This window comes from Triturus cristatus, chromosome 7 (assembly GCF_964204655.1).
Source record: "Triturus cristatus chromosome 7, aTriCri1.1, whole genome shotgun sequence".
Lineage (NCBI taxonomy): Eukaryota > Metazoa > Chordata > Amphibia > Caudata > Salamandridae > Triturus > Triturus cristatus.
The window spans coordinates 1,272,818,562-1,272,845,752 of record NC_140590.1 but is presented as its reverse complement, the minus strand read 5'-3'; the positions used below and the strand labels follow the sequence as shown (position 1 = coordinate 1,272,845,752).

Sequence of the window (27,191 nt, the reverse complement as noted above, 5' to 3'; positions counted from 1 at the left end):
TCAAAGGCTATTAAGGGTCACATTAAATCTTAACACAAAGCCTCAAATTTAAATTCAAGAGGCTGATGAGGATGTCACTGACTTTGAAAAAGAATTCAAGGCTGTATATCGTAATGAATTGGAATGTCTTGTGAGCTATAAATATAGCATTAGGTTATGAACAGATGCGAAACCAGTAGTTGCCAAAGTAAGAAGAATACCCTTGAGTATACAAGAAAATATACAGAATGAATTCAAACATCTATATGATATAGGTGTGATTGAACCTGTGAAAGCCACAGAGTGGTTACCTTTTATTGTCGTGGCAAAGAAGGCCAGTGGTGAGATACAGCTATGTATAGGCCTCGAAGCACTTAAAGGAATTTTAGTGGATACGTTTCCGTTACCTGACACTGATGAAATTGTAACAGCATTGGCTGGTGCTAATTATTTTGCAAATCTTGATTTAACATCAGCTTATTGTGAAATGGAGTTAGATAAGTTGTCACAGGAATTGACGGCTTTCATGTCATTTAGGGAAGCTTACATGTTTCTAAGGATGCTCTCTGGTTTGGTATCAGCAGTCTCCAAATTTCAAAGAGCAATGGCGTCATTTTTAAAAGGTGTATTGGCTGTGCAACGCTGTCAGGATGTTGTATGTATTTTTGGACAGACAAGGAAAGAGCATGAAGCAAAAGTGTCTGGGTGGTTTTAGATAAACTGACGAAAGCAGGTCTTACCTCGAGAAACAATAAATGTAAATTGTGTGTATGGGAGGTGAATTACTTAGAACAACACATTTCTGGAAAAGCAATTGCAACAAACAAAAATTGTAGAAGCTATTGTACGTATAAAGGATATGTGCACCAAGGGAGAAATTGTGTTTTTTTTGGAAATGTTAGAGTATTAAATTCATCCAAGGATGGGCTAATAAGTCTATTCGCTTAAGAAGTTTACTGAGTAATAATGTTGAATTTTTGTGGAACAGTGATTGTCAGAATGACTTTGATGCGTTAAAAGAAGATCTCAAAGGTGCTACTAATTTACAAGCATATGTTCCTGGGGAAGAGATATACATAACAGCTGAAAAGGTGTAGGGGAGGTAATTTTTCAAAGAAGACATGGTACAGAATATTTGATTGCATGTGCGCCACATTGTCTCAGAGGTGCGGAGTTTAATTACTTGGCTATCGAGAAAGAAGCACATGTAATTTATTGGGCCTTAAGTACACTTAAAAACTTAGTGTGGCCACTACTTTTGAAGTAAACTCTGATCACAAACCTAGGAGAATGTTATGTCTGAAGAAGGAGTTTCGTTCAGTTTGTTCTAGAATAAGAAAATTGGTTATTGCTTTGTAAGAGTAACAGTAGAATATATTCCAAGACAGGTAAGTATTTCAGTGGATTGCTTGTCTCGTTTGGTGGCTTCTGATGAAAAAAAATGTAGAGGAAGATGTCTTTGTAGAAGAAGAATTGAGGGTTTGTGAAGTCATGATGAGTGCAGTTACAGATGAATGACTGGAAGGTGGAACTGCTAAAGACCATGTGATATCAAGGGTAGCACAGATTGTGCTGTCAGGTGATTACACAAAATTGGATAAGCTGTGTTCCATGGTCCGGGAGGAGTTATCGGTGAATAATGGTATTTCACCAGGAGGCACAAGACTACTGAAGGTTTATGTCATACATTGCTTACATTTGCAAATAAAGGGCACATGGGAATAGTCAAAATGAAGGAGAGACTATGTTTTCATTTTTGGTGGCCTGGTCTTAATATAGAAGTAGAGTATATGGTGAGAGATTGTACTGTTATTGCATTATGTGCAAAGCATTCTGTGCTCCCTGTGGTTTGTAGGGAGCTTTCAAAATTTCCTAGGGATGAGTTTCCCATAGACATTATAGGGCCTTTACAAGGAGAACATGGTATACCTTACCTTATACTCTTGATTGATTTGTATTCGAGTTGGGTAGAAGTAGCTTGTGTACAAGATATTTCTATGGCAAGTGTTATCAAATTTCTAAGGGAGATACTTAAAAAGGAAAGTTATCCCAATTCAATTTTATTGGATAATGGTCTGCAATTCCGTTCTATTACAATAGGAAGTAATTTTGAAAAATTAAGTATTCAACACAATTAGAGATCTGTCTATCATACGGAGACCAATGGTGCAGTTAAAAGAATGAATATGACATTAAAGGAGAGTATACAGTTGGCCAGAGTGAGACTTATTAACAGCATATGGCAGGTCTCCTTCTATTACCACTGGACAAAACACAATTTAAACTGTTCAAAGGGTCATCTGCTAACACAAAATTATGTCCTGGGAAGATGATCTGGGAGAAAGATTTTACATTCAATGGTGTAGCTGATTGGAGGAAAAGAGAGTTGAGATTTCAGTCCCCAAGAAAGAAATATTTTGAAGGCAGAAACTATGTGAATGACATTGAGTTAAGTGCTGGAGTTTGGGTGTAGAATAAAGCTCCAGTTAGGTATCAACAATAGTTAAAGTATTCTAAGGAAAGAAAGGTTGATAAGCTGTTTAAAATGGTATTAAATCAGATGATGGTAGGGTTTGGAATAAGACCTGTGTAGTCCTATTTCATTCATGTAGCAAAGGGAATTAAATCTGTGACAACGAACATAGGAACAGCAGTTTCTGAAATTACTGAGAGCTGTAACCATGATGTACAGAGCGGAAGAACTGTTAAAACACAAAAGTGATCAAGGTATTTGAAAGACTATGTAAGCAACTGATATTCTGTGTCTATATCTTCTGTTTATAACCTTGCAGTTGCAAGTTGCATCACTTGTTTATATTTGCATCTGTTTTAATGCGTTTAAGTGAGAAGTGTGAGAGGTCCGTGTTCCATAAAGGAACTCTCAGCCTGTGAGCTGAGAGACTGTTGTATTTCAAACAGTGTCAGTTGGTCTGAGCAATTGGATGGCTAAGGTGTTACCAAATACAGTTTAAGAGTACAACCTTTCATCAGTGCAACTGAATACTTATTTCACATAGTCCATTGCTGGGCAGCCATGAGGGATCACGTGGGAGACACCAGGAAACCTAGATCACGCTTGCAATAATGTGCTGTGATAACTCCCGTCCACCAACTTCTAAATAAGGCCCCAAGTCTTAACTTGCATCTTCATAATCACTTGTCTTGGCCCAAAATCAGGTTATTTCTGAGATCAATTGTTCTGGTGTCCCCTCTATGGAAATCTACAACCTTCATTTCTGTTCTCCAGGAACCGGAATTGATCCATCTATTCATATTAACCTTTTTCCTTCTCTTCTGACTGGTTCAAACAAGGAAGACCCTGATAGGGTCCTGAAAGGTCACCTTGATCCTGTGGATTGCTGGATTTTTACTCCTTATAGCTTAAGTTAGAACATTTGTAGTATGCTGCAGAACTCATTTGAGATAGCACGAAGGCTGAATCTCCTATAAGCACCTTTGTGTTGCAGCCAATTTTTCACTACTCTTTTTGTTCATGGAAAGGGTTACCACACCATCAACCTCTACAGATTGACATTATTGCTGCCACCTTAATGCTGTAGATGGCCATACTTTTATGTAAGAAACACTGTCTATTGTTAGCTCCCATTCACCCAACCGTAATGTTATATTTTCTTTCTTTTCCCTTATACACTGTCTGTTCGGCTCAACATCCAGGCAACAAGCTATGTTTTTACTGCACTACTGCAGCAAATTTAAAATTTATTTCATCGCACTTGGCAGGTTTGGTAGTTCTGTATATTAGTATCTACGATGGATATTGACATTTTCAGTATCTTCTGATTCTTCAAGAAGGAATTTCTTGTTGCTCAGAAAGGAATCACAATGGATGGGAATCAAGATATTATATTTTTTGTTCATTTCTTTTATTGTGCACAGATTTTACTCCCCAGCCAACGACAATACAATCCTTTGTTGGTTATGGCCCTGCATTATGATTTAGGCTATTAAATTACACTTGGAACGTTTCCTTTTAGGCCAAGCTATGGCTTTATTCCTAGGGCTCATATGTTTCTTCTTGTGGCACCTAAGATAGTGCATCATAAACCGATGCCTAATTGTACTCATTATACTCATAATTTTTTTGAGTCGCAGTTTTTACAGAACTGTATTTGAGCTCAGATGGCATATTGGGGTTGTTGCTTTCAGCATCTTGCTAATTACTGAAAATTTGGTTAGGGATGTGGAAGGTTGTGTTATTTCAGCTAAGGACCTTGGTGGGATATTTATACTTTTCACTGTTGATGAAGGATACCAATGTTGACAACCATTATATCTGGGCATGTCTGTAAAGATGTCTCAACAGATTTTGCTCTTTTGCTGATGAAAATGGGATCAGGAGTGTTTGAGCAGTGTAACGTTATCCTTGTCATTTTTACAACTCCTCTGCGAGTCCTGTACATTTTCTGGTGCCACACCCAAGTCACCAGCTCTCTTAGCACATTTAAACAAGCACATTTGGATCCATGGTTAATTTCCTTTCCAATGACACCTTTATTGAAGGGGAAAGGGCTGAATCAGGACTAGGAAGTTTTGGCTAACTTTGGGTCTGCTAAATATTCACACAGTAATGCTGGGGTTTTGTCCCTCTATCCACACAAGAGTTATGGATGGACTGAACATGAAGGAATCTAATGGCCAGACTTGAGCCTTGCTTCTCCAATATCTTTCCTGTTTGTGTGCAGCATTGATTGACAGCCTAAATGAATGTCTTCAAAGACAGAGCGACAAAATCCAAAAACCCCTACATGATTTCTTGTTCCAGTTCTCCCTTTTCTTCAATTTCCACCTTCTCTCCTCCATTACTTTGTTTCATGTTATGGGATTTTCCTGGGAGTATAAGTAACTTACCCTGGGATACAAGAGGTGTGACAGCGAGTGCAGCAAAATCAAAATAGGCTAATTTGGCATTTTCCACACTGTGTCTAGCCCACTGTAATTTCAGTCCTGCTGAGCTCTTGACTTGCTTTGCTGCTAGCAAGCATCAGCACTTTTCCATGGCACTGTTCAAGTCACTAAAATTGAAGGTTTGAGTTTGATCATAAAGGCTGGAACTCGTATTTCCCCCGACGACTGCTTTAAATTGATCCAGTTCCACTTCTACATACAACATACCTCACTCCTCAGGCTCCCCGCCTGGGGCGGATGCGCCCGGAGAATACGGCAAACGCTTGCCCTAGGCGCACTCTGTGCCATGCCGGATTTGCACCGACACTTGGCGGCTGGGGAGGCGCGGCGCTGGTGGGACGGGTGCGCACCGCGTAGCACACTCATAACCATGAGCTACGAAACTGCACACTAGACTCGCCGGGCCTACACGCTGTCAGATATGCTGACGTGAGCTATCCCACAGCATCTTTGTCGCGCTTCAGCCTGCACTATGAGCACGACGCTGACGCTAGGCTGCCCGGAGGCCTTTCCATCTTGGGGTACTAGGGATGACCTGTAAGAATCCAGATCAAGGCCTAGGTAGCCACCGGCACAGCCGCGGAGTGGGCTGAACCACAGCGCCATCCTCTATTGCTGACAACACACATCAGGGACACCACAAAACTACACCCGAAAAAGGAAAGAACCCCATGTACCTGATGTTTTGACAATGTACGCATCTCGTTCCTGTATACACGTTAACCTGCACAACGCCGCCGGACCCCGGGTTGCCGGCTGAATGGCTGTGTTTCACCATCAGGAAACGTGCGCTTTGTTTCACTGATTCGCCGCCTGGACGGTGACCGTACTTTGTAAGATGAAGCAACTGCACATAATAAAAGGTTTTTTTCAACAAAAACAAAAAAAAAAAAACATACCTCACTCCTCAGAGGCTGGCACGGATTTACCCTGATAGACAGGCCCTGTGTGGGAGGTTTGGAGAAGGAGTTGCAAGCTTTTTATATATGGCTTTGTGCTGCCCACGACTGAAGAATTTCTGCAGACTGATGTGCAGGTGCCTGATGCATAAGATCCGTAAAAAAATGTTTACCGGGTATGTTTCCTCTAAAAAGGTCACAAAATGAAAGTTACAAATGTTGGCTTTAGGGACTGTATTGACAAAACGACACACAGCAATCCACTGGGTGGCTCCACGGCTGACAGAATATGAGAAGTGGAAAAAGACTTACAGGAATGGGCCTTCGCAGACGAGCAGCACATCAAGGCACAGGGAACAAACAAAAGGATAACTAAAGACCTGGTGGAATGGACGCAGAGATGCAGACTAAATTACTTGACCTCCAAATAATAGATCGCCATGATTGGTTGCTGTGGATTGGAAGACAGAGAGCAGGACAGGCCCTCTGCATTAGTAAAGGCATATGTCATTTATTCATGCTGCATAGCTGATGTATGGCAGAATTCATGTGGGTTTTTCCATACAGTAAACTGAAATGTTTAACCAATGTAAACATTGCGGAAATGAAAATAAGGATAAAGTATAGCTCATATTTTTTGCGTTTGCCCAAGGCATCTGAAAGAAAGGAAACTAATGCTAAAAGGAATTTTTAGAGAGCTAGACATACGTACATGTAGGCAATCTGTAACATTTTGGCTGGGCTGCACATCCATACCACTTATGTCGGGGAGTAACATTTGTAAAATTGAATATGAATGCAATTGAACTATTAACATAAGTTACCTGTGCACCAAGAAACGAGTCTTTTAATGAAAAGCATCAAAGTAAAACAATACATTTTGAGCAAAGCATCAGCACTTTAACTCAGTGTCTACGAAACGTACAAGAGAAGAACTAAAACCTCCCGGAACAATAAAATTGAAGATCCGTTATCTGAACTGAAACGCATTGCAACATAATAACTCCACATATTTTAATGGACAACTCAAACTAGTTTTAAGATTATATTTTAATACAGAGATGTAAGATTTTATCGTTTTAAGGCAATATCAGGCAATGACCAAATTGATCAAAGTTACTGTAATTTAAAATAAGGGGTAAATATTAAGAATAACAGAAAATGGTAATTATGCGAGTCAAAGACAGGCAAAAACTTTTTAAGTATATAGCAACTTTTACAATGTAAATTAAGGAATGTACTTTTGTGTAATGATTTTTATTGATTATATAGCTTAATAAATATATACAAATACAAATACATTGCGGAAATGTGAGCTCCAGCATTGTGGGAAGACTTTTCCTGGCTAATTTAGAACTGTTGAAGTTGTTTAAGCAAACAATAAACAAACAATTTACTTACCTTCGGTAACAATTTATCTGTAAGAGACATATATTAGTTATGAATTCCTTACCTTAGAATTATCCCCAGGCGTCAGACTGGATCCGGAGATTTTTTCTTCAGCAGTACCCCTGCGCATCGGTAGGTGGAGTCGGTCGACTCCATGTTCGTTGTTGGCATCGTGATCGCGGGAATGACGTCGTGGTATCTACTTAGACGCCACCCCTGTGCGCTGACATCAGATCTTTACACAACATTCCACACCAGAAGCGCAGAACCATGCAAGACACTGACCACTGGTACACAAAACTAGGGCCCTGAAAGGAAGTCCATTACCCTAGAAGTCAGTTCCGCAGAACAGGGAGGATGGGTGGGGCGGTAAGGAATCCTTTACTAATATATGTCTCTTACAGATGTATCATTACTGAAGGTAAGTAACTTGTTCATCTGAAAGAGACTATTAGTTAGGGATTCCTTACCTTAGAATAGATACCCCAGCAATACCAATCCAGGAGCTGGGTCTCCGAACTAAGTTCACACCAGAAAGTCCTGGAGAACTGAACGGCAGAAATGTTTGGTGAACGTGTGCAATGAAGCCCTCGTAGCTGCCTGGCAGACCTAATGAAGGGGGACTCCACGTCCCAAAGCAGTAGTGGCTGCTGTCACCCCGGTGGAATGGGTGCGCAGCCCTACTGGAAATTCCTTTTTCGCTAAGGAATACCAAATTTTGATGCAAAGAACGACCCATCGAGAGATGGTCCGCTTTTGCACAGCCTGACCTTTCTTGGCGACCACATAGCCAACAAAGAGCTGATCATCCACCCGGAATTGTTATGTGCGATCCAGATAGAATGAAAGCGCACGTTTTGGATCCAGACGGTGGAGCCTCTCCTCCTCTTTAGAAGGATGTGGAGGCAGAAAAAAGGTGGGCAGAGTGATGGGTCTGTCCTATATGGAAAGAGATAACCACTTTGGAAAGAAAGGAAGGCCTAGTGCGAAGGACAACCTTGTCCGGATGAACAGCCAGGAAAGGAGGTTTCAAAGAAATAGCCTGAAGCTCACTCACCCTGTGAGCAGAGGTGATGGCAACCAAAAAGGCAGTTTTAAGTGTCAAAAGTATGAGAGGACAATCATGTAGTGGCTTGAAAGCAGCCTACATAACGTAGGTCAGAACATATTCCCTCCTATTCCTTTCGTAATGCCCACTGGGGCATTACAAAAGGAATAGGAGAAAATATGTGAGTAATCCCCTTAAGGAAACAATTTACAATAGGGGACTTGAAAAAAGAAGGTTGATCTGGAAGGCAAAGAAAGGCCAAAATGGCCGAAAGATAGCCCTTGAGAGTGCCCAGAGCAGAGCCCTGCTGGGCCAAGGAAAGAATGAAAAGGAGAGCCTCTGAAAGAGCGGCAGAAAGGGGATCCACCGCCTTTGCTGTGCACCATGCCACAAATTTGTTCCGTCTACAGGCGTATAACGTTTTGGTGGAGGGACACCTGGCTGCCAAGATAGCGTTACAGACTTCGGGAGGAAGGTCGAAAGCTGTAAACTGTCGCAGCTTAATCTCCACGCAAAGAGGTGGAGGATGGGCAGGTTCAGTGGAGGACCGTCCCCTGCTGCTGTGACAGAAGATCCTCCCGAAGGGGCAGTCTGATCGGAGTTCAAGAGCTCAACATACCAAACTCTTCGTGCAAAGTCCTGAGCCACAAGAATGACTTGGACCCGGTCGCTCTTGATCTTATTCAGCACTCTGGGCAGAAGTGGTATAGGCAGAAAGGCGTACAGTAGACCGCAACTCCACTCGCGAAAAAAAGCGTCGCCTAGCGAGTGCCGCCTTGGAAATTCCAACGCGCATAACTGCTGACATTGCACGTTCTCTTTGGTGGCAAATAGATCTAACCAAGGCTCTCCACACTGCTGAAAGAGACCTTACACCACCTCGGAGTGAAGAAGCCATTTGTGATCCATCATGCACCGGCAGCTGAGTTCGTCCACCCTGCCGTTCAGAGAACCTGCCAGGTGATGAACCACCAGGGACATGCCCTGACGTTCCAGCCACATCCAAAGGCGAAGAGCCTCTTGACATAGGGTCCACGACCCCACCCCGCCCAGTTTGTTGCTGTACCACATAGCGATGGTGTTGTCCGTGAACACCTGCACTACTCTTCCTTTGACAGAAGGAAGGAATGCCTTCAGTGCAAGACGAATCGCCCGGAGCTCTAGAAGGTTGATGTGGAGCCCGGACTCCGCCGGAGACCGGAGACCTCCGATATCCGCCTGCCCCAGGTGGCCGCCCCACCACAGAAGTGATGCATCCGTCACCAATGTGAACTCTGGCTGTGGAAGGAAGAGGGATCTGCCGTTGACCCAATCCTGGTTCGTTAGCCACCACTGCAATTGGTGTGCAGTGCCCTCCGAGATCCGGAAGCAATCGGAAAGATTCCCCTGATGCTGTGCCCACTGGAACTTCAGGTCCCATTGCAGAGCCCGCATATGCCACCTGACATAGTCCACCAGCAGGATGCAGGAGGCCATGAGGCCCAGCAGCCTCAGGGTCATTCTGACCGAAACCCGGGATAGAGGTTGAAAGATCGGAATCATAGACCGAATATCCCAGACTCATTGCTCGGGAGGATGGGCCCGAAATTGCGCAGTGTCCAGAACCACTCTGATGAACAGGAGCTTCTGAGAAGGAATAGGTGTGACTTTGGCACGTTGATAGTGAACCCCAGCGAATGCAGGAAGTCCGCCGTAGTCTGGAGGTGGGAGACGACAGCCTAGGGTGAAATCGCCTTCAACAGCCAGTCGTCGAGATAGGGGAAGATTGGAACCCCTGATCTGCGCAGATGAGCTGCGACCCCTGCCATCACTTTCGTGAACACCCGAGGGGCACTGGTAAGGCCAAAGGAGAGCATGGTGAACTGAAAATGCTCGTGGCCTACCGTGAACCGTAGGTAACGCCGGTGGGCAGGCAGGACGGGGATATGAAAATATGCGTCTTGCAAGTCCAATGCTACCATCCAGTCTCCAGGGTCGGGGGCACACAGGACCTGAGCCAGTGTCAACATTTTGAACTTTTCCTTACGGAGGAAGCAGTTGACGTCCCGGAGATCCAAGATAGGACGCAGGCCTTTGTCCTCCTTGGGTACCAGGAATTAGTGGGAATAACAACCACGACCTAGTTCTACCACAGGGACTTACTCGTTGGCTCCCTTGGCCGTAACTTGCTGACGGAGAAGGGCCAAGTGATCCTCCGATAAGTGTTCGGATTGCATGGCATGGATGGAAGGGTAGTCTCGCTGAACACTGGCAACTGGTGGCCCTGAAAAGTCCGACTAGGAGGGCTTGGAGGCTGCTGCAGAGGGGGCGCTGGTGGACTTGGCCGCCCGCTGGCCCCCAGACCCACGACGCTGGGTCCAACATCCCCGGCCACGCAGAGGCTGGACAGCTTGCGCAGGCCTGGGGCTCTGGGTGGAACGTGGGGGGGCACCCCTTCCGTAGCCACAAAAGGGGTAAAAGCAGACTGCGCCGGGCGAGAGGTGGTAGCCCTGGGAATGCTTACAGCGCTCAAGCACGTTGTCCTCTTTATCGCCAGACAAGCGACAGCCATCAATGGGCATGTCCAAAAGAGTTGATTGGACATCACCCAAAAAATGCCAGTGGATCTCAGCCAGGCGTAGCGTTTTAGGGCTCTCGACGTTGAAATTGTCCTGCCTAGCGAGTCGGCGGTGTCCAGTCTACTTCGTACGGCGAACTTCGCAGCGCCTTTACCCTCAGCAACTGCACAGGAGAGCATAGCCCGGGCCTCTTCCGGGCACTGTGGCAGCACCTGCGTAACCGTTTCCCACACAGAATGGGAATAACGATTCAAGAGACATGCGGTGTTCACTGACCGCAGTCATAAGCTTGAGGAAGAAAACATCTTCCCAAAATGGCCCAGCTTCTTGATTTCCCTATCAGGTGGAGCAGTAGGGAATGCACCCTTGGAAGTCGAGGCTTGGACCACCAAACTCTCGGGGTAGGGTGTTGGGAGAGGAAAATGGGGTCGCCTGGGGCCGGGCGGTGGCATCGGACAATCATCCTATCCACAGGAGCCTCTATGCTGGGCTTGAACCAAGTGGCCAGAAGGATGTCCACGAGGGCCTCATTGAATGGCAGCGGGGACTCTGAAGAGGCCGCTGCCGGTTGAAGCACCTCTGTCAGGAGGTTAGCCCTGACCACCACCATAGGAAGCTCCAGGTTTAAGGCCTCGCCCGCCCTACGCAATACCACAGCATAAGAGGCACACTCCTCCATAGCCATTGTAGGGGGAGAAAGCATGCCAAGGTCTGGAGGAGTGTCCAGACCACGGGCTTCACCCAACTCCATTCTCTCCAGTCCGGTTCTTCCAACTGGTCAGCCAGCGGGTCTACAGACCCCTCCCAGTCTTCTTCACCCTCCTCTGGTAGCCACTCAGGGCGATAGGGAACACCATGGGAGAACAGAGGTACAAAAGTACCAGTTGGCGCTGGTACCGACGTCGGTCGACACCCGTCTGGCTCTGTGTCCATGTCGAGGGGGAGGCTGGGGTCGACGTCGGTTGGGGACACAACCGGCATCGGAGGGGTCGGGGGTGTCCCCAAAGGATTCGGCGCCAGAGGAGGTGTCGTCAGGTTGTCCAGTGCCGATCCGGATCCAGGCCTGGATCCCTGGGGGTCCAGCGGCGCCGGGGCCGAAGCCGCCGGCATCGAAGGCCTTGAACCCCCAGCCGAGTCAGCAGGCCCGAAGGTGCGCCAGAGGAGTTGGGCTGACCAAAGATGGGGTGGAGGGCTTCGTAAAAACGATGAAGTTGGGCAGGGGCCGCTTCGGCTCCCAGGAAGCGGGGTGGTTCGGAGTTGACCCAACAGGATCTGCGGGCGGAGCCGGACAACTACCTCCCGCATCCCGCGTTGCATCGGCTGACGGACGGGGAGAACCCGAAGAGCGACGGCGCTTCTTCGCCTTCTTTTTGTGCTTCGACTTACCCGAAAACGAAGACTTCGACAAGGAGTGTTGATGATGGCTCCGCGACCGGTCCCACGACCTCCCTCTCGCCTAAGACCTCAAGGGGCGTGGAGCTGACTGCCGGGCCTCCAGAAGCTTTCGGGACTGCTCCCGCAAAGACTTCGGGGCCATGGCCCGACAGTCGGAGCACGACTTTGGGTCGTGGTTGCACTCCAGACATCAAAGGCACATTAGATGTGGGTCCGTCACCAATATCAGCTTGTGGCAGGAGCCACAAGACTTAAAGCCGGTTCGCCGATGTGACATCCCTGTGCACTACGAGTCTAACGACTCCAAAAAGTTTCGACAAAAGTCATAAAACGACAGTCAAAAAGTGACTAGCGGTACCGCTCTCTCTGGATCTGCGTTGGCTGGCGTGGAAAAAAAGAACTGACATCAGCGCGCAGCGGCGGCGTCTATGTAGATACCGCAACGTCATTCCGGCGATCACGACGCCAACGACGAATGCGGAGTCGAATGACGCCACGTACAGATACGCAGGGGTACTGCTGAAGAAAAATTCTCCCAGTCCGATGCCTGAGGGTAATTCTAAGGTAAGGAAATCCATAGCTAATAGTCTCACATAGCACGTATTAAAAAGAAAAAGGCTGGAACTCGGGGCAAAGGCCATTTAGACCCTTTTGCTGCCGACATCTCTTCTAGGGGAGCGGAAAGTATACTTCTAGGAGAGAAACAGTCACATGATGGGTTTCAAATGTGAATATGGGACAACATCAGAATGGTACATATAACTTGTTGGTAGCTCTTTCGATCATCAGTTCAGCCATTGTCTGAGATCGATTCCGGACATTCGTCTCACCTAACTCTCACCTAACCTACCTACCTATCAATAAAGGTCAGTGCTTCTTCTTCAAAGCAATGCAAAACGTGCATGTCAGATAAGCAGACATTAGAAGAAGCAAATTAATAATCTTCTGTCTCCCTCCTGCATGTTCGTTATCCACACTTTCTTGGTCACCTTGTCACGGTTTATCCTCCATTTCTGTGCACCCTCATTCCCTCTGCCTACCCAGGCCTTTACTTCCCTTCCCAGCTAGCTCAGCAAATCAGCTTGTGCCTATGCACATCCTCCATGGTTGTTGGAGGAGGCAGGTTGGCAGCACACCACTAAGGTGGCTATAGCAATAGAGCTGCAGGCGAGTGTAAGCCACGAAGCACTAGCCACAGCCAGCAAAATATGGACATGGAGGTATCCTCCCTCAGAAGACCCACATTGGTGAAGTGGCAGTGGAGTAAATTGATCTAGTAGATCTCTCCCTCCTATGAATGTGTTTCGTTGCAGTACTTTGTGTGATGTTTGTGTACTACAGTAATCCACTGTAAAGCATATGATACACACAGTAATGAGAAAATACTTGGCAAAACAAAAGCATTGTCTGTATTTTGTACTAGTGTACATATGAACTGTGTGTAAATTGCTGTGCAAATGTGCAGCATGAATTACTGTGCTTCCGTAGTGTCAGACTGTATAATACGTATCCCTGTATCTGCACACTGTGCATATTATTCCACGTCATTTAAGTGTGCGTTCATTAATGTACAAGTTAAGTACTGCATGTATGTGTGAGCGTGTGTGCCTGACTGTGTGCACATTTGTATATCAGATGCCAAGACTGTACTGTATTTTTGCTTCCAACTAACAACGTAGAGGTTGCAACACTCCTGGGTTGGCCACTCTGCGTATCGTCCAGTGACCACACCAGCAAAACTCACCTGGTGCTGGGAAGCAGAGATGTCGGAACAGTCAGGGTGATACAAGAGTCTGTGATCTCAGATAGCAAGCACAAATTTGCTCCACTACATCCTTCTGGGTGCCAGGGCACTGCTGTGAGGTTCAGCATCTCTTCTGCATCAGGACCTGCAGGAAGACAGATGCACTAAGTTGATGATATACTGGCAGCAAGACACAAAGACACCTCCTATTTTTGGTTTAGTTTAAATGCTTAATATAGGAAAACCCTTAACAAAAAGATAGCATTGTACAGCAGTTTAAAACAAACAGAATGCAATATTAGTGCAAATTTATTGATAAAATCAAATAGAAAAAAACTAGGCCGAAGGCAAGCAACAAAAATCACATATAATTCAGTACAAAACACATCTCAGATCTGGTAAGACGTTGCCCCATGTGTATCTCATTTAAAGCAGTAGGAGATTTTCCTTAGAATCAGAGACATTACTCAGCAGGCATGTTCTTTATTCCACCCCTGAATCAAGGCATAAACTAAAGTATTACATAATTCCGAATGGTCCTTTAAAACTGCACCCTGTTTTACCATCACCAGACAAAACTCAAAGGAGGACAGGAGGAGGGGCAAAAATCCAGAAATCGAGAAAACATGAAGGAGAGCAAAATGGAAGCATTACAGCAGCTGAAGAAGGTCAGCAGAGATATTGTTTAGAAGAAGTTCTGTAGCGAGATCAATTGAAGGCAGTTATTGGAAGATATAGGATTGAAAGATTTAAGGCATCTGCAACACCCCATTAAGATGGATTACTTTCGCTACACATCCCTTTTAGAAAATGAGAAGACCATCCCTTGGCAAACAAACACAAATCAAATTTGGATGAAGAAGTCTAACAGGGTTTTTGACATTATCGGATCATAGCTTACTAACAGGCACCCTACAGTGACCGAACTCAAGGAATTTGCAACCTAGTGCTCAATGGAGATTCAACAAAGCTTTGCTGAAAGACACGATATTCTGCAAGAATATTATCTCCAGAATTAATAAATATCTGGCACACAGTGTAGGTAATCTAATTAGGTAGGTATTGCACTAGAATGCCTTGAAGGCAGTGATGAAATGTAAGTTTATAACTAAGGCAGTAATGGAGAAAAGTCTTGGGGAGTCCAGAGCGAAGTCCTAAAGCCGGAGTTGACAGAGGTGGAAGTTAAGGTGAAAGCGACACTCTTATAAAGAGCTTTGCATAAAAATATGGCATTTAGGGTCAGATGTGTCAAGCCTTTTTCCGTTTGCAAACGGGACGATTCATAGAATCGGCCCGTTTGAAAACGGAAAAAGGCCTTTTCTAATGTATGAAAGGCTTTTCATTCGCAATTTAGGTAATCGCAATTTTTTGCGATTACCTAAATTGCAAATGCAAATAGGGAATCATAGTTTGCGAATCCCTATTGCAAATGCAAGAAGCCTTTCTAAATGCGAACTGTGCTTTTAGGAAACGCTAATTACCATCAACTACAGGTTGATCGTAACCATGTGCAAACTTTGAAAAATGCATGTTTCAAAGTGCCATGTAGGGCACATGTGTGTGCTTTACATGCGCACACTTCTTTTTTTGGGGTGATTCAAGGGGGGCCTTAGGCCCCCAGGCACCCTAGGCTTTGCATTTGCTAATTGCAATTACCAATTTGGTAATCGCAAATTAGCAAATGCAAAACCATTAAAGACCGATAGGAATGAAAGGAGTCATATTACCTGATATATATTTATATAAGCATTATTTCGACAACTCATGTCATAAAAGCAGATAAAAACCAAGCATGCAAAAGGATATAAATACTAGACAGTTCATAAGAAACATGGCATTAAATACACACAAGTTCAGCCTTATGCAAAGACAAGAGACTTTGTAGCATGCAAACAATTGAGTGAGTGTCAAAACTCAATCCATCCTTCGGTTTCCACGTGGGACGCACTCTGTGCCAGTTGAAGACCAGCTAGAACTTGATTTTTAGAACAGTATATATACCTTCTAAAAGAGAATATCCGCATATCATCATAAGAATAAGAACAGTTCATCTTAAAAGTACATTCTTACACTACAGAATTAAAAATTCTTAAAATATTGCAGAATATGAAATAAAATACTAAATTAGTGAAAGACCCGTTAAACTCCTTGGCAAATGTTACATAGTACAACCTCTAATTCTGTAACCAGTGAATTTGGTCATCCTACAGACTATATACAATAAAGTGCTTGTGCAATGCCACTACTGGTAAGCATATTTCCGTGGGCAATAATGCTTAGTGCCCAGGGCCAGTTAGGTGCTAGAAACCAGCCCGCTAAGTTCTGTACTTCTTTTTTCAAGTGTCTTTCCCCTAGTGCCCCACATATTGCCAAGGAACTTAGCAACTGCACATACAAAGAGTGGTCTAGTATCAGATTTGAAGATACGCAAGGCCTCACGGTAGTTCTGTGTGCCCATTTGCTGGCAGATAGCTTTTATCCATTTTGATCTTGGGGGTGCATAAACTGGGTATGCCAACAGCATGTGGGCCACAGACTCCACCGGTGCATTGCATCCTGGGCAGTGGCTTAGACTTGGTTCATCGTCCTCGGGACTCCGCGGTACGAACACGTGACCCAACACCTATGCGACCTCCACTGGCTCCCCGTCGAGAAGAGGGTTACCTTAAAGCTCCTCACCCACACCTACAAATCCCTCCACAACATAGGACCCGAATACCTGACCGAGAGAGTCTCCTTCCACGTGCCCAGGAGGAACCTCCGCTCCGCTGACCTCGCACTGTCAGACATCTCCTGCATCTGCAGAAAAAGAGCAGGCGGGAGACCCTTCTCCTACATCGCAGCCAAGACCTGGAACGAGCTCCCAGTGAACATCAGACGCTCCCGACCCTACACACCTTCAGGAAGGCCCTCAAGACCTGGCTCTTTGATCCGGAGCTGCACCCCCCCCCCCCCTCGAGCGCCTTGAGACCCTCACGGGTGAGTAGCACGCTTTATAAACCCCTGATTGATTGATTGATTGATGTGCCACTTGGCTAGTACCTCGTTCACAGGGAGAGTGCCAAACCTGAATTAGATAAAGAGTTTCTTATCCTGAAGTACCTGGTTTATATCAAGGTATGGTTCCAGGACTCTCACCTGTTTGTGCAATAACATTTTTGTGGTGAGTCTTCCCTGGTTGGGCTAAATGGAATCTTGTTGCGCAACCCATTCCCAGTAATGGCGCTTTATTAAGTTTTTTGGAGCAGGGGCGAGTCAGATTTTTCCTAGACTTCCTGAAGCCCTACTTCAACCACCATCTTTCTTACATTTCTTATCCACCTTACCTTGCTAGTGGTATCCAAACGAATAACATCTGTCAGGGTTTCTGCATAGGGCAGCAGCCCCGGAGTCCTCCGAATTCTTGCCCAGCATAACAAAGGGCGAAGCTTGACAATGTCACTAATAGGGTGTCGTCCCATATCTAACATTAAAGGGTAAATTGGGGTACTTTGGGGCAGCATCACTAGATTTCTTAGAAATGTATGCTCTGATCTAGTGAGCTCAGTTGTCTTATCAAAGCCCCACAGCTCTGTCCCATACAAGACAGAGCTAACAGCTTTCGAGTCGTAGACCTGCAGAGCAGCTGCAACAGGTCTACTGAGGGAGGAACGGTGTTCTTTCCCTAATAACCCTGTGACACACTTATGACTCAGTACCATCTTTGTTAGGTGGGGTTTCCATGTAATTTTCTCCTCAAGTCTGACTCCTAGGAAGTCAAAGGTACTGATTCTTTCCAGGGGAGTCCCTCCTAAGATTGGTTTGCCCCTAAATGACTTGAAAGGGTTAAAAGCCATGAAGTTTTAGTGGTGTTTATTATCAGGCCCTGGGTGTCTCAGAAAAGTTTAAATCTATTTAGTAATCACTGTAGCCGCACCGGGGTTTTTGACACCAGCAGGGTGTCATCTGCAAATAAGAGGGTTGTTACCTTTTCCCCACCAAAGGATGGGGCATCAGCGGGCTCCTGCCATAGAAAGCTTACCACTCTATGCATATAAAAAGAAAAGAGCGTAAGAGCCAAAACACAGCCTTGGCAAACTCCCGTGCTGACCGGAATGCGTTCTGTGAGTTGGCCCTGTGTGCACCTACCTTACCAGAGCAAAATTATCTTCATGCAATCGGATGACCAGATTGAGAATTGTGGGCGGAATTCCCATGTCTTTGAGCACGTACCAAAGCTTCTGCCTGGGAGCTAGGTCAAAGCGGTCTTTAATTCAATAAAAGCAAAATATAGACTGCCCTGACCAATCACTACAACTTTCCAGTAAAGGAGCAGGAGGCAGAATACCTGATCAATAGTCCCTGTCTTGCCTCTGAAACCTGCTTGGTATTGTGATAAAATGGCATTGTCATCCGCCCATGTCTGAATCTGCAAAAAACGTTTTTCAGGGCGTCTATCAGGCTGATAGGCCTATAATTGCAGGACTGTCCTCTGTCCCCTTTATTTATTTTATATATAGGGACCCCCCAATCCAGCCCCCCCCCCACCCCCTCCACCTCCAGGACCCTGGGTCTGGGGCACCATTTGCAAGAAGTAAAATATAGTTGGCCAAATTTGAGGTATCCGATAGAAAGCGGTCCCCCAGGATGCCATATAGCCCTGGGGCTTTGGACTTGGCAATACGTCTGATAGAACCTATCTCACTCAGGAAAATAATTTGTCGCTTGAGGACTGGACAGCGCAGGCAACATCCTCCATAGGAAGTGGGTCAGCAACATCTAAGTAGAGCTTTTTAAAGTGATCATACCAAGCTTGGGCTGTGATGTGACTTGGAGGGGGTTGAGCCCGTTTTGTCACCTCAAGTGAACAAGGACCAAAATGTTTTATAAAAGTTTTGTCGGCGCAAGTTTCCTTTAGTTGTTGCCACGGTATTCATCCCATGCCTTCTTTGCTTGAAGCAGGGTTGCCTTGTAGCTCCTTCTAGAGGCTCTAATTAAGCCGCTATCTTTAGATTTAATGGCTAAGGCCAAATTTGAACGCTTGGTTCTACAATCCTTTGTATACTAGGAAGCAGGGCCCCCCTTTGGGTTACTAGCCCTTAGTTTGCTACCAGGTGCAATAAAGTAGGAGCTTATTCGATCAAAGAGGCAAGAGTGGACAGTATCTACTTTGGTCATTCCTCCTGAGCTTTGGACCAGAGACCGTAGTTCGAGGGTGCCTGCCACCAAATCTTGCTGCATACCCCTGAGCTTATCTTTGTGCAGGATTACCTTCTGCCATTTTAACCTACGACTATCATTTGTGGGAAAAACTTCCATAGAGACACTCAAAGACAGTGTTTCATCTACATGGCCTCCCCACAATGGCTTCATACTTAAACAAAGTGGGTTATGATCACTGTCAGTTGTATCGCCCACAATCATGTCGACTACTTTTCTCCAGAACCTCAGGTCTAGTAAAATGTAGTTGATATGAGAAGGGCTATTTATCCCATTAAAGGTAATCGCACCTAGACCATCTGATTTGGTTCTCCCATTCGCAGCCCTTAGCCCGTTCTTTAAGTTCAGGGCATTTACTCGGAGCACCAATTTTGTCCATTTCTTAACTGGGGGGAGATCTGAGGGGGCGGGGGTGGGGGGGGCAGAGCCCACCTCAGATCTTCTTCACTAATCCCGCTATGTTCGCTTTATCTAGGGGTTCGAATGCAGTAATGAGGTTGCCTGCGATTATTAATCTTGATTGTGTGGGGCTCTTGTCCAGTAGCTCCTCCAGTTGCGAGAGTGTGGCAGAAGGTCTGACCCCCCCTTGTTCCTTTCACATAAATATTATATAATTCAATGGGATAACCCGAGGTGCCCTCTATGCGCATTCCCAAGATGTCTGGGCTGCCAGTTAAAAGAAGAGTGGTATGGCAGCCCAGAGCAATCTTGACCAGATTATTAATCTTTGTGCAGGTCGTCCTATTCTCTTTGGTATTGTTGGGGAACAGTAGCAGGCATTCCCTGGCTTGAATAGAGGAACCAAACTCCAGGTCTCCTGGAGAATATATACATCAAACCTTTCCATAAAGTTGTTCCAGTGAGGGAGGGACATTTTTCTGCATAATCCTGCCACGTTCCATGATACTAAAATGAGCTGACAATTAGGTTCGAGATCTGAGCACATTACCGAGCTCGGGTTGTCGAGGCTGCTGTTAGCAAGAGCCTGGATGATTATTTTAGAAATCAGGTTCCTGCCAGTACCTGCCCCCCCGTTTTCATTCACTATTCCAAACCCTTCAGTTTTTGAGAGTCCTGCAAGTATCCCTTCTGTGATTTAACAGCTGAGTATCCTCTAGGATAGAGCAGGGAATAATTTTTCTGGAGTGAATAGTTACCTAATAGTGATTTGCTGTTTACAGAATCGCTATTTGGTAATGTTAAGGAATCGCAAATTAATTTGCGATTCCAAAGTAGCGCTTCGGTCAAAATCGCTATTTCAGAATCGCAAAATGTTTGTTTGATACATGTGAGAAGATAGCCTGGTATATGATGTCCACTAATGTAAGTGGGCACCTTGCACCAGTCCAGACAACCCTTATGCTGCGGTCTCAGACAACCTTAGAAAGCTATCCAAGTGGTAGCTGTGGAAAGCAGCCTTCAGGCTTAATTTTGAAGGAGTGTAAAGTAGCTTCTTTCACCAGAATGCAATCTTATAGTATAGATTAAATGAAAAGGAACCACACAAAGTATTTACAAAAATATGTATTTATTATAGAACCCTCTCTAATACGTTACAGTATCTCCTACACCGAGATAGACACAAAGCTACACAATACTTTAGCAAAGAAATCACAGCAAAAAGCACTAATACACAATGGGCCCCGGGACTGTAAAGGCTTGCTAGAAGAGTGACTTATAGGTTTTAAGTGCAGTGACCCTTAGATAAAGGGAACCTATTTCTTTCATAAGTGGTCCATGCACCAACTTACACAGGCTGCAATGGCAGGCCTGTAGTTCCATTTTGAATGATCTCTCATGGGTGTCACAATACCCGCCGAAGTCCAAGGGTGACCTCTGGGGTACCTATGCCCTGGGTACATGGGTAACATATACTAGGGACTGACAAGGGTACCCCAGTATCCAATCTGGGGTGTACCCAAATACATAACACAACAGTTTAAGGAGAAAAAAGATAGGACTGGGGTCTTGATTAGCAGGATCCCAGTCAGAGTAGTCAAAAACAGCATCACATCAAGCAAAAAGTGGGTGTAACCATAAGAAGCAGATCCTACTTCCCTACACAACCCCCTCCCAAATGTAAGGAGATGAGATTAACCTTGCCCAGTTGAGTCTTCAATTTTAAGTGGAAATATCTGGAGAGTCCATCTGCACTGGCATGGTTACTCCCAGGTCCATGTTCCACTGTATACTTCATCCCTGTAGGGAAATGGACCACCTCAAATGTTTGAGGTTTTCACACTTCATCTGTTTTAGCCATAAGAGGGGCTTATGGTCTGTCTGAACAATGAAGTGAATGCTAAACAAGTATGGCCTTAGCTTCTTCAGGGACCAACGTTTCTCTCTTTAGGTCAACCTTCTGCTAATAAAAGCTACTGGTTGATCCTGACCCTCTGAATTAAGTTGTGATAACACAGCCCCTACCCCCAACTCAGATGCATCTGTTTGGACAATAATTGCTTGGAGTAGTCAGGACTCTGCAGAATGGTAGCAGTGCACATGGCCTGCTTGAGATCCATCAAATGCCCTCTGACAGCTGGCTGTCCACTGAACTTTCTAGGGCTTTTTCTTGGAGGTGAGATCATTCAAGGGAGTCAGTATGGACCCATACCATTTTACAAATCTCCTGTAATACCCATTCAGGCTCAAGAAAGCTCTGACCTGAGGTAGTTGGAGCAACCCATTCCATTATGTTCTGGATTTTGCTCTGCAGTGGTTGAACCTGGCCTCCACCCACAAGGTGGCCCAGGTATGCAACCTTGATCTGCCCTGTCTGGCACTTAGTAGCCTTGATAGTGAGGCCTGCTTTCTGCAGAGCCTCCAAAACATTCTTCTGGAGAACCAGGTGATCCTCCCAGGTGGAGCTAAAGACAGCTATATCATCAACATATGCTGCACTATAGGCTTCCAGACCTGTGAGAACTTTATTTAACAGCCTTTGGAATGTGGCAAGTGCATTCTTCAAACCAAAGGGCATCCAAATAAATAAATGATAATGCCCACTAGGGGTTGAGAATGCTGTTTTTGGTTTGGCATCCTCATTTAGTCTGATTTGCCAATAGCCAGCTGTCAGCTCAAATATGCTCAAGAACTTGACTGAGGCTAAAGTTTTTATAAGCTCATCTGCCCTAGGAATTGGGTGAGCATCAGTCCTAGTGACTGCATTGAGTTCTCTGTAGTCAACACAAAACCTCATCTCTCTCTTACCACCCTGGGTGTGAGGTTTTGGTTTGGTAGCAAGACCACTGGACTAGCCCAGAGGCTATCTGAGGGCTCAATTATTTCCAATTCCAGCATCCTTTGGACCTCTGTCCTGATGCAATCTCTGACATTGTCAGCCTGCCTGTAGGTTTTATTCTTTACAGGTAGACTCTCACCTGTGTCCACTTCATGGGTACACCAGGTGGTTTGACTGGGTATCAAAGAAAACATATACCTATACTGATTGAGGACCCTCATGCAATCAATCTGCTGTTGGTCAGTGACAAGGCTACACCATCAACTGACCCATCAACAGGGTTTTGTGAGAGGAGATCAGGGAGAGGATCACTCTCTTCCTCCTGTCCCTTATCAATTGTCACAAGCAAGCCCATGTCAGCCCTCTCTACAAAAGGTTTGAGCCCGTTTACAAGGAGCTCCCTGTGGGGGCTCCTGGGAGTGCAAAGGGCCACCAGATAGGTGACCTCTCCTCTTTGCTCAATGATAGTGTGGGGGCCCACTCCATGTATCTTGGAGAGCTGCTGGGGCCACAGGCTGCAACACTCACACATTCTGGCATGGCTAGTAAACAGTCAGGACAGCCCTTTGGTCATGCCAAGCTTTTTACAATTCTTGACTGGACTCCAGGTTGTTACTTCCCTTCTTCCTGTACTCAGCCATCCTGGAGCGGAGACCAAGTACATAGTCCACAATGTCTTGTTTGGGAGGTTTGAGAGGTAACTTCCATCCCTCCTTCACTAAACACAAGGGGCCCCTAACTGGATGCCCAAACAGAAGTTTGAAAGGGCTGTAGCCAACCCACTTCTGATGGACCTCTCTGTCGGCAAAGAGAAGGCAGAAGAACATCCCATTTTCACCTAAGCGTTTCTGGGAGGCCCATGATCATACCCTTGAGGGTTTTGTTGAACCTTTCAACCAACCCATTGCATTGAGGATGATAGGGGGTGGTGAACTTGTAATTCACATCACACTCTTTCCATATTAAAGTAATATAACTTGACATGATGTTTGTTCCTCCGTCAGTTAAAACCTCCTTAGGTATGCCCACCCTGGAACAAAGTCCCAAGTGGACCCTTAACACCATAGGAGATGTAGTGGTTCTAAAAGGAATGGCTCCAGGGTCCTAGTGGTATGGTCCACCACCACTAGTATGTAACTGTGCCCAGAGGCTGTCGGAAGGTTCATGGGACCAATTATGTCAATCTCAACCATCTCAAAGGGAACCCCCACCACTAAAAGTAGCATCGGGGGGAGGCTTTGTGGTGCCATCTGCCTTACCACTGGCTTGGCAAGGAGTAGAGGAGCGAGAAAACTCCTTGGTGTCTTCTGACATGTGAGGCCAGTGAAAGTGAGGGACAAGCCTGTCCCAAGTCTTACTTTGGCCTAGGTGTCCTGCCAGGGGAATGTCATGTGCAAGGGTGAGTCGGAAGCCCCTAAACGTCAGAGGTATAACCAACCTCCTGGTAGCACCAGGCTTGGGGCCCCTACCCTCTGACTAAAGGAATCCCTCATTCCAGTAGATCCTGTGGGACCCAGTAACATTCCCAGCAACCTCAGTAGCAGCTTGCTGTATCAGGGGTTCAAGAGAGGGGCAGGTTTGCTGCACCAAACTCAAGTCTGCCCTGGAAGGGTCCCCTGTACCCTCTCTCAAGAGACTGATCCTCACTCTGAGTCTGGAGGGAAGACACAGCCTTACCCATCCTGCTCCTTCTCTTGGAAGGCACCTGGTCCATTGTTCCAGGATCCAGGGCCTGTTCAGTGGATGTCAGTATGGCTTGTGACCTAGTCACAGCAAACACATCTGCAGAGATCCCCAACATTGCTGCATGAGTCATAAATTCAACCTCAGTCCAGGTTGAAGTTTCCAAATCATTGCCCAACAAACAATCTACTGGTAGGTCTGAACTTACCACAACCTTCTTAGGGACAGTTACCCCTCCCCAGCTGAAATTAACAACTGCCAAAAAATGGTCAGTCCTGACATTGTTTGCATTGGTACCAAGTATGATCTGTCCAGGAGACACACGTTTTTCTATCACCATGGTGACACTGGCCCTTGTGTCCCTGTAGGCCATTGCCTCTGTTCCGTTAATCAAAGGCTGTTTTCTGTATTTGCCCAGGTAACTGGGACTGACAAGTAATGTAGAAATATCCATGCCTCCATCACAGACTAAATCAGTCTGAGCTGGAGTTCTGACTAAGCCCGAACCCAACTCAGATCCCAAGGTTAACCCAACGAATCCCTTGTTCCCTGTACCACCAATTGTACTTGTGCTAGGGGGAGCAGTTGCCTTAGGGGCAGTGGTGGTAGGAGTAGTTTCCTTGGCCTTTGGACAATCACCATCTCTTGTCCAAAGGGTCTTCTGTTTACAGAGATAGTACCAAGGTTTCTTTTTGCCTTCTCCCTTGTTGGATTGTGACCCCCCCCCCTTGCAGGTTTTTGGGGCCTTGATGAAGACTCTTTGTCCTTACATTGTACCCACCCTTATCTTGAGCTTTTGAAGAATCTTGCTTCTTCTGGTCACCACCATGGTTCTGATTTTTCTGCTTCACCCTGGTTCTGACCCTTTATCTGCCTTCTTTCCCAATTCTTGGGGAGAAGTCAGATCTGTGTCCACTAGGCACTGATGCAATTGCTGATTTTGGCAATTATTCAGGATCTGCTCTCTCATAATCAAATTGTACAATCCATCAAAATCATGCACTTTGCTGCCAAGCAACCAACTTTCCAGGCCCTTTATAGCACTATCCACAAAGTCTACCCAGTCCTGATTCTGGGTCTTCTGGGTGCCTCCAAGCGTAATCCTGCACTGTTCAGTGGTTAAGCCAACCGCCATCAATGAGAGCACTCTTCAGAACTGAGTAATTGTCAGCATCCTCTTCTGTAACAATGAGGAGCTCATCTCTACCTTTGTCAGCAAAGGAGAGCCACAAGATAGCTGCTCACTGCTCTTGAGGGACCATCTGGACTTTACAGGCCCTCTCTAAAGCAGTTATCCATTTGTGGATGTCATCCCAAACATGGTAGGGAAGGACAATCTTGCTCGGGTTCCTATTCTCAAAGGAATGTTCCTTACTTCTAGGGACACTGTTGCTGCCTTCAAGGGACTCTAGTCCCAATTTCTTCCTTGCCTTCTGGACCTCTAGGGACTCTCTGTTAAGGGCCAACTGCTCTTTCCTGAGCCTAACCCTAGCTGTTTTCAAGTTCAAGCATTTTGTACTACCTATCCAAAGAGTTCCCTCATTTACTGGAAATGGAGGTCCCTACTGACTGTCTAGAAGTATTGGAATCTCCAGAGGAGTATCAAAGAGGGCATCCTCTTGTCCCTCTGTGTTCTCCTTTGGGAGGTCTGAATTGTCCAGTTGGGAGCCATAAGAATCCCCCTGTCCTATCTTCATTCCCTGCCCCATCCACTCTGTCCTGTTCATCTGACCCAGAGGCTTTCCTCAGGTCATCCAACAGTAACACCTCAACCAAGCGTTGAGTTTTGGCACTTGTCCGGGTCTTCAGCTTTCTAGATGCACACAGTGCTTTCAGTTCTTGGAACGAAAGTTCACTGTATCTATTAGGCAGAAAGTCACTTGCATTTCCTTTAGTAGACATACTAAGTGAGGTGTGGTGTTGCACCTACCTAACCTAGTGAGAGCTAAACTCTCTTAGGTTGAAGAAAGGGTGTGCTAGACCCATAACTTACTCAACCCCAAGTTCAGTAGAACTTACTATTCTAAACTTGTATTTATATGTGCCTAGTACTAGTGGTTTTGCAGTAAATCAATACAAAGATTTATCTGGTAAAACAATGAAGGCTTGAATCCCAACCGCTGCACACCAATGTGAGAAGCTGGCCTGGTATATGATGTCCACTAATGTAAGTGGGCACTTTGCACCAGTCCAGACAACCCTTATTGTGATTAAGAGGTCTTAGACAACCTTAGAAAGCTATCCAAGTGGTAGCTGTGGAGAGCACCCTTCGGGCTTAGTCTTGAAGAAGTATAAAGCAGCTTGTTTTACCAGAATGCAGTCTTATAGTATAGATTAAATGAAAACGAACCACACTAAGTATGTATAAAAATATGTATTTATTATAGAACCCTCTCTGGTACGTTACAGTATCTCCTACACGGAGATAGACACAAAGCACACAATACTTCAGCAAAGAAATCACAGTAAATAGCACAAATACACTGTGGGCCCCAGTGGGGGACCAAACCATATACTAAGAAAGTGGTATAAGAACCACGACTCGAGTCAGGACAATGTTGAAAGGACGTAGAATTGTTGGGGACCCACAGAACCATACAACGTAAGTAGATAGGGACCCCATGGGGAGTGTGTGCAGTGTGTGACCACGACTGTTTGCTCTGTACAAGTCTATGTGCAAGTCGCGGTTGGAATTTTAAAGATTAGGGACCCTTCCCAGTGGACCCTTAAGAAACCTCATGGAAGACAGAAGGTTGGAGAGCCACCCCAACCGTGGATCCCAGGGAAGCCGTGTGCATAGGTGTGAAGTGGCATCGGAAACCACTGTTGAACCCAATGGAGGACTTCAGGAAAGTGCAGTTGCTGGAAGAGGAGAAAGTGTCCGGAGGAATCCAAATGTAGATTCTTGAAGAGGAGTACCTGAAAGCAGAGGGGACAGAGTCTATGTCACTCAGGGGGGACCAGGAGACATGGAAGACGAATACCCTCCGATGTCGGGTGCTTAAGGAAGGTTGGCGGTAACCTTGACTCAGCAGCTGCGAGGACCAGGCGATGCGGAGGACGACCAGGACCTGGATACGAGCTGTCCCATGAAGGATGTGGAGTGCTGAGGGGTCGGTGCCCGGCAGGAGCA

General features: G+C 45.7%; 1 protein-coding gene across 1 annotated transcript in view; it reads right to left on the bottom strand.

The window, feature by feature from the left end:
* TMEM219 (transmembrane protein 219) overlaps window positions 1-27,191 on the bottom strand; it is a 495,740-nt gene that overhangs the window by 353,933 nt on the left and 114,616 nt on the right. The window contains exon 4 of the mRNA XM_085618798.1: window positions 13,939-14,083. Coding sequence (XP_085474924.1) covers window positions 13,939-14,083 — 145 coding nt within the window. The remainder of the gene's footprint in view (window positions 1-13,938; window positions 14,084-27,191) is intronic.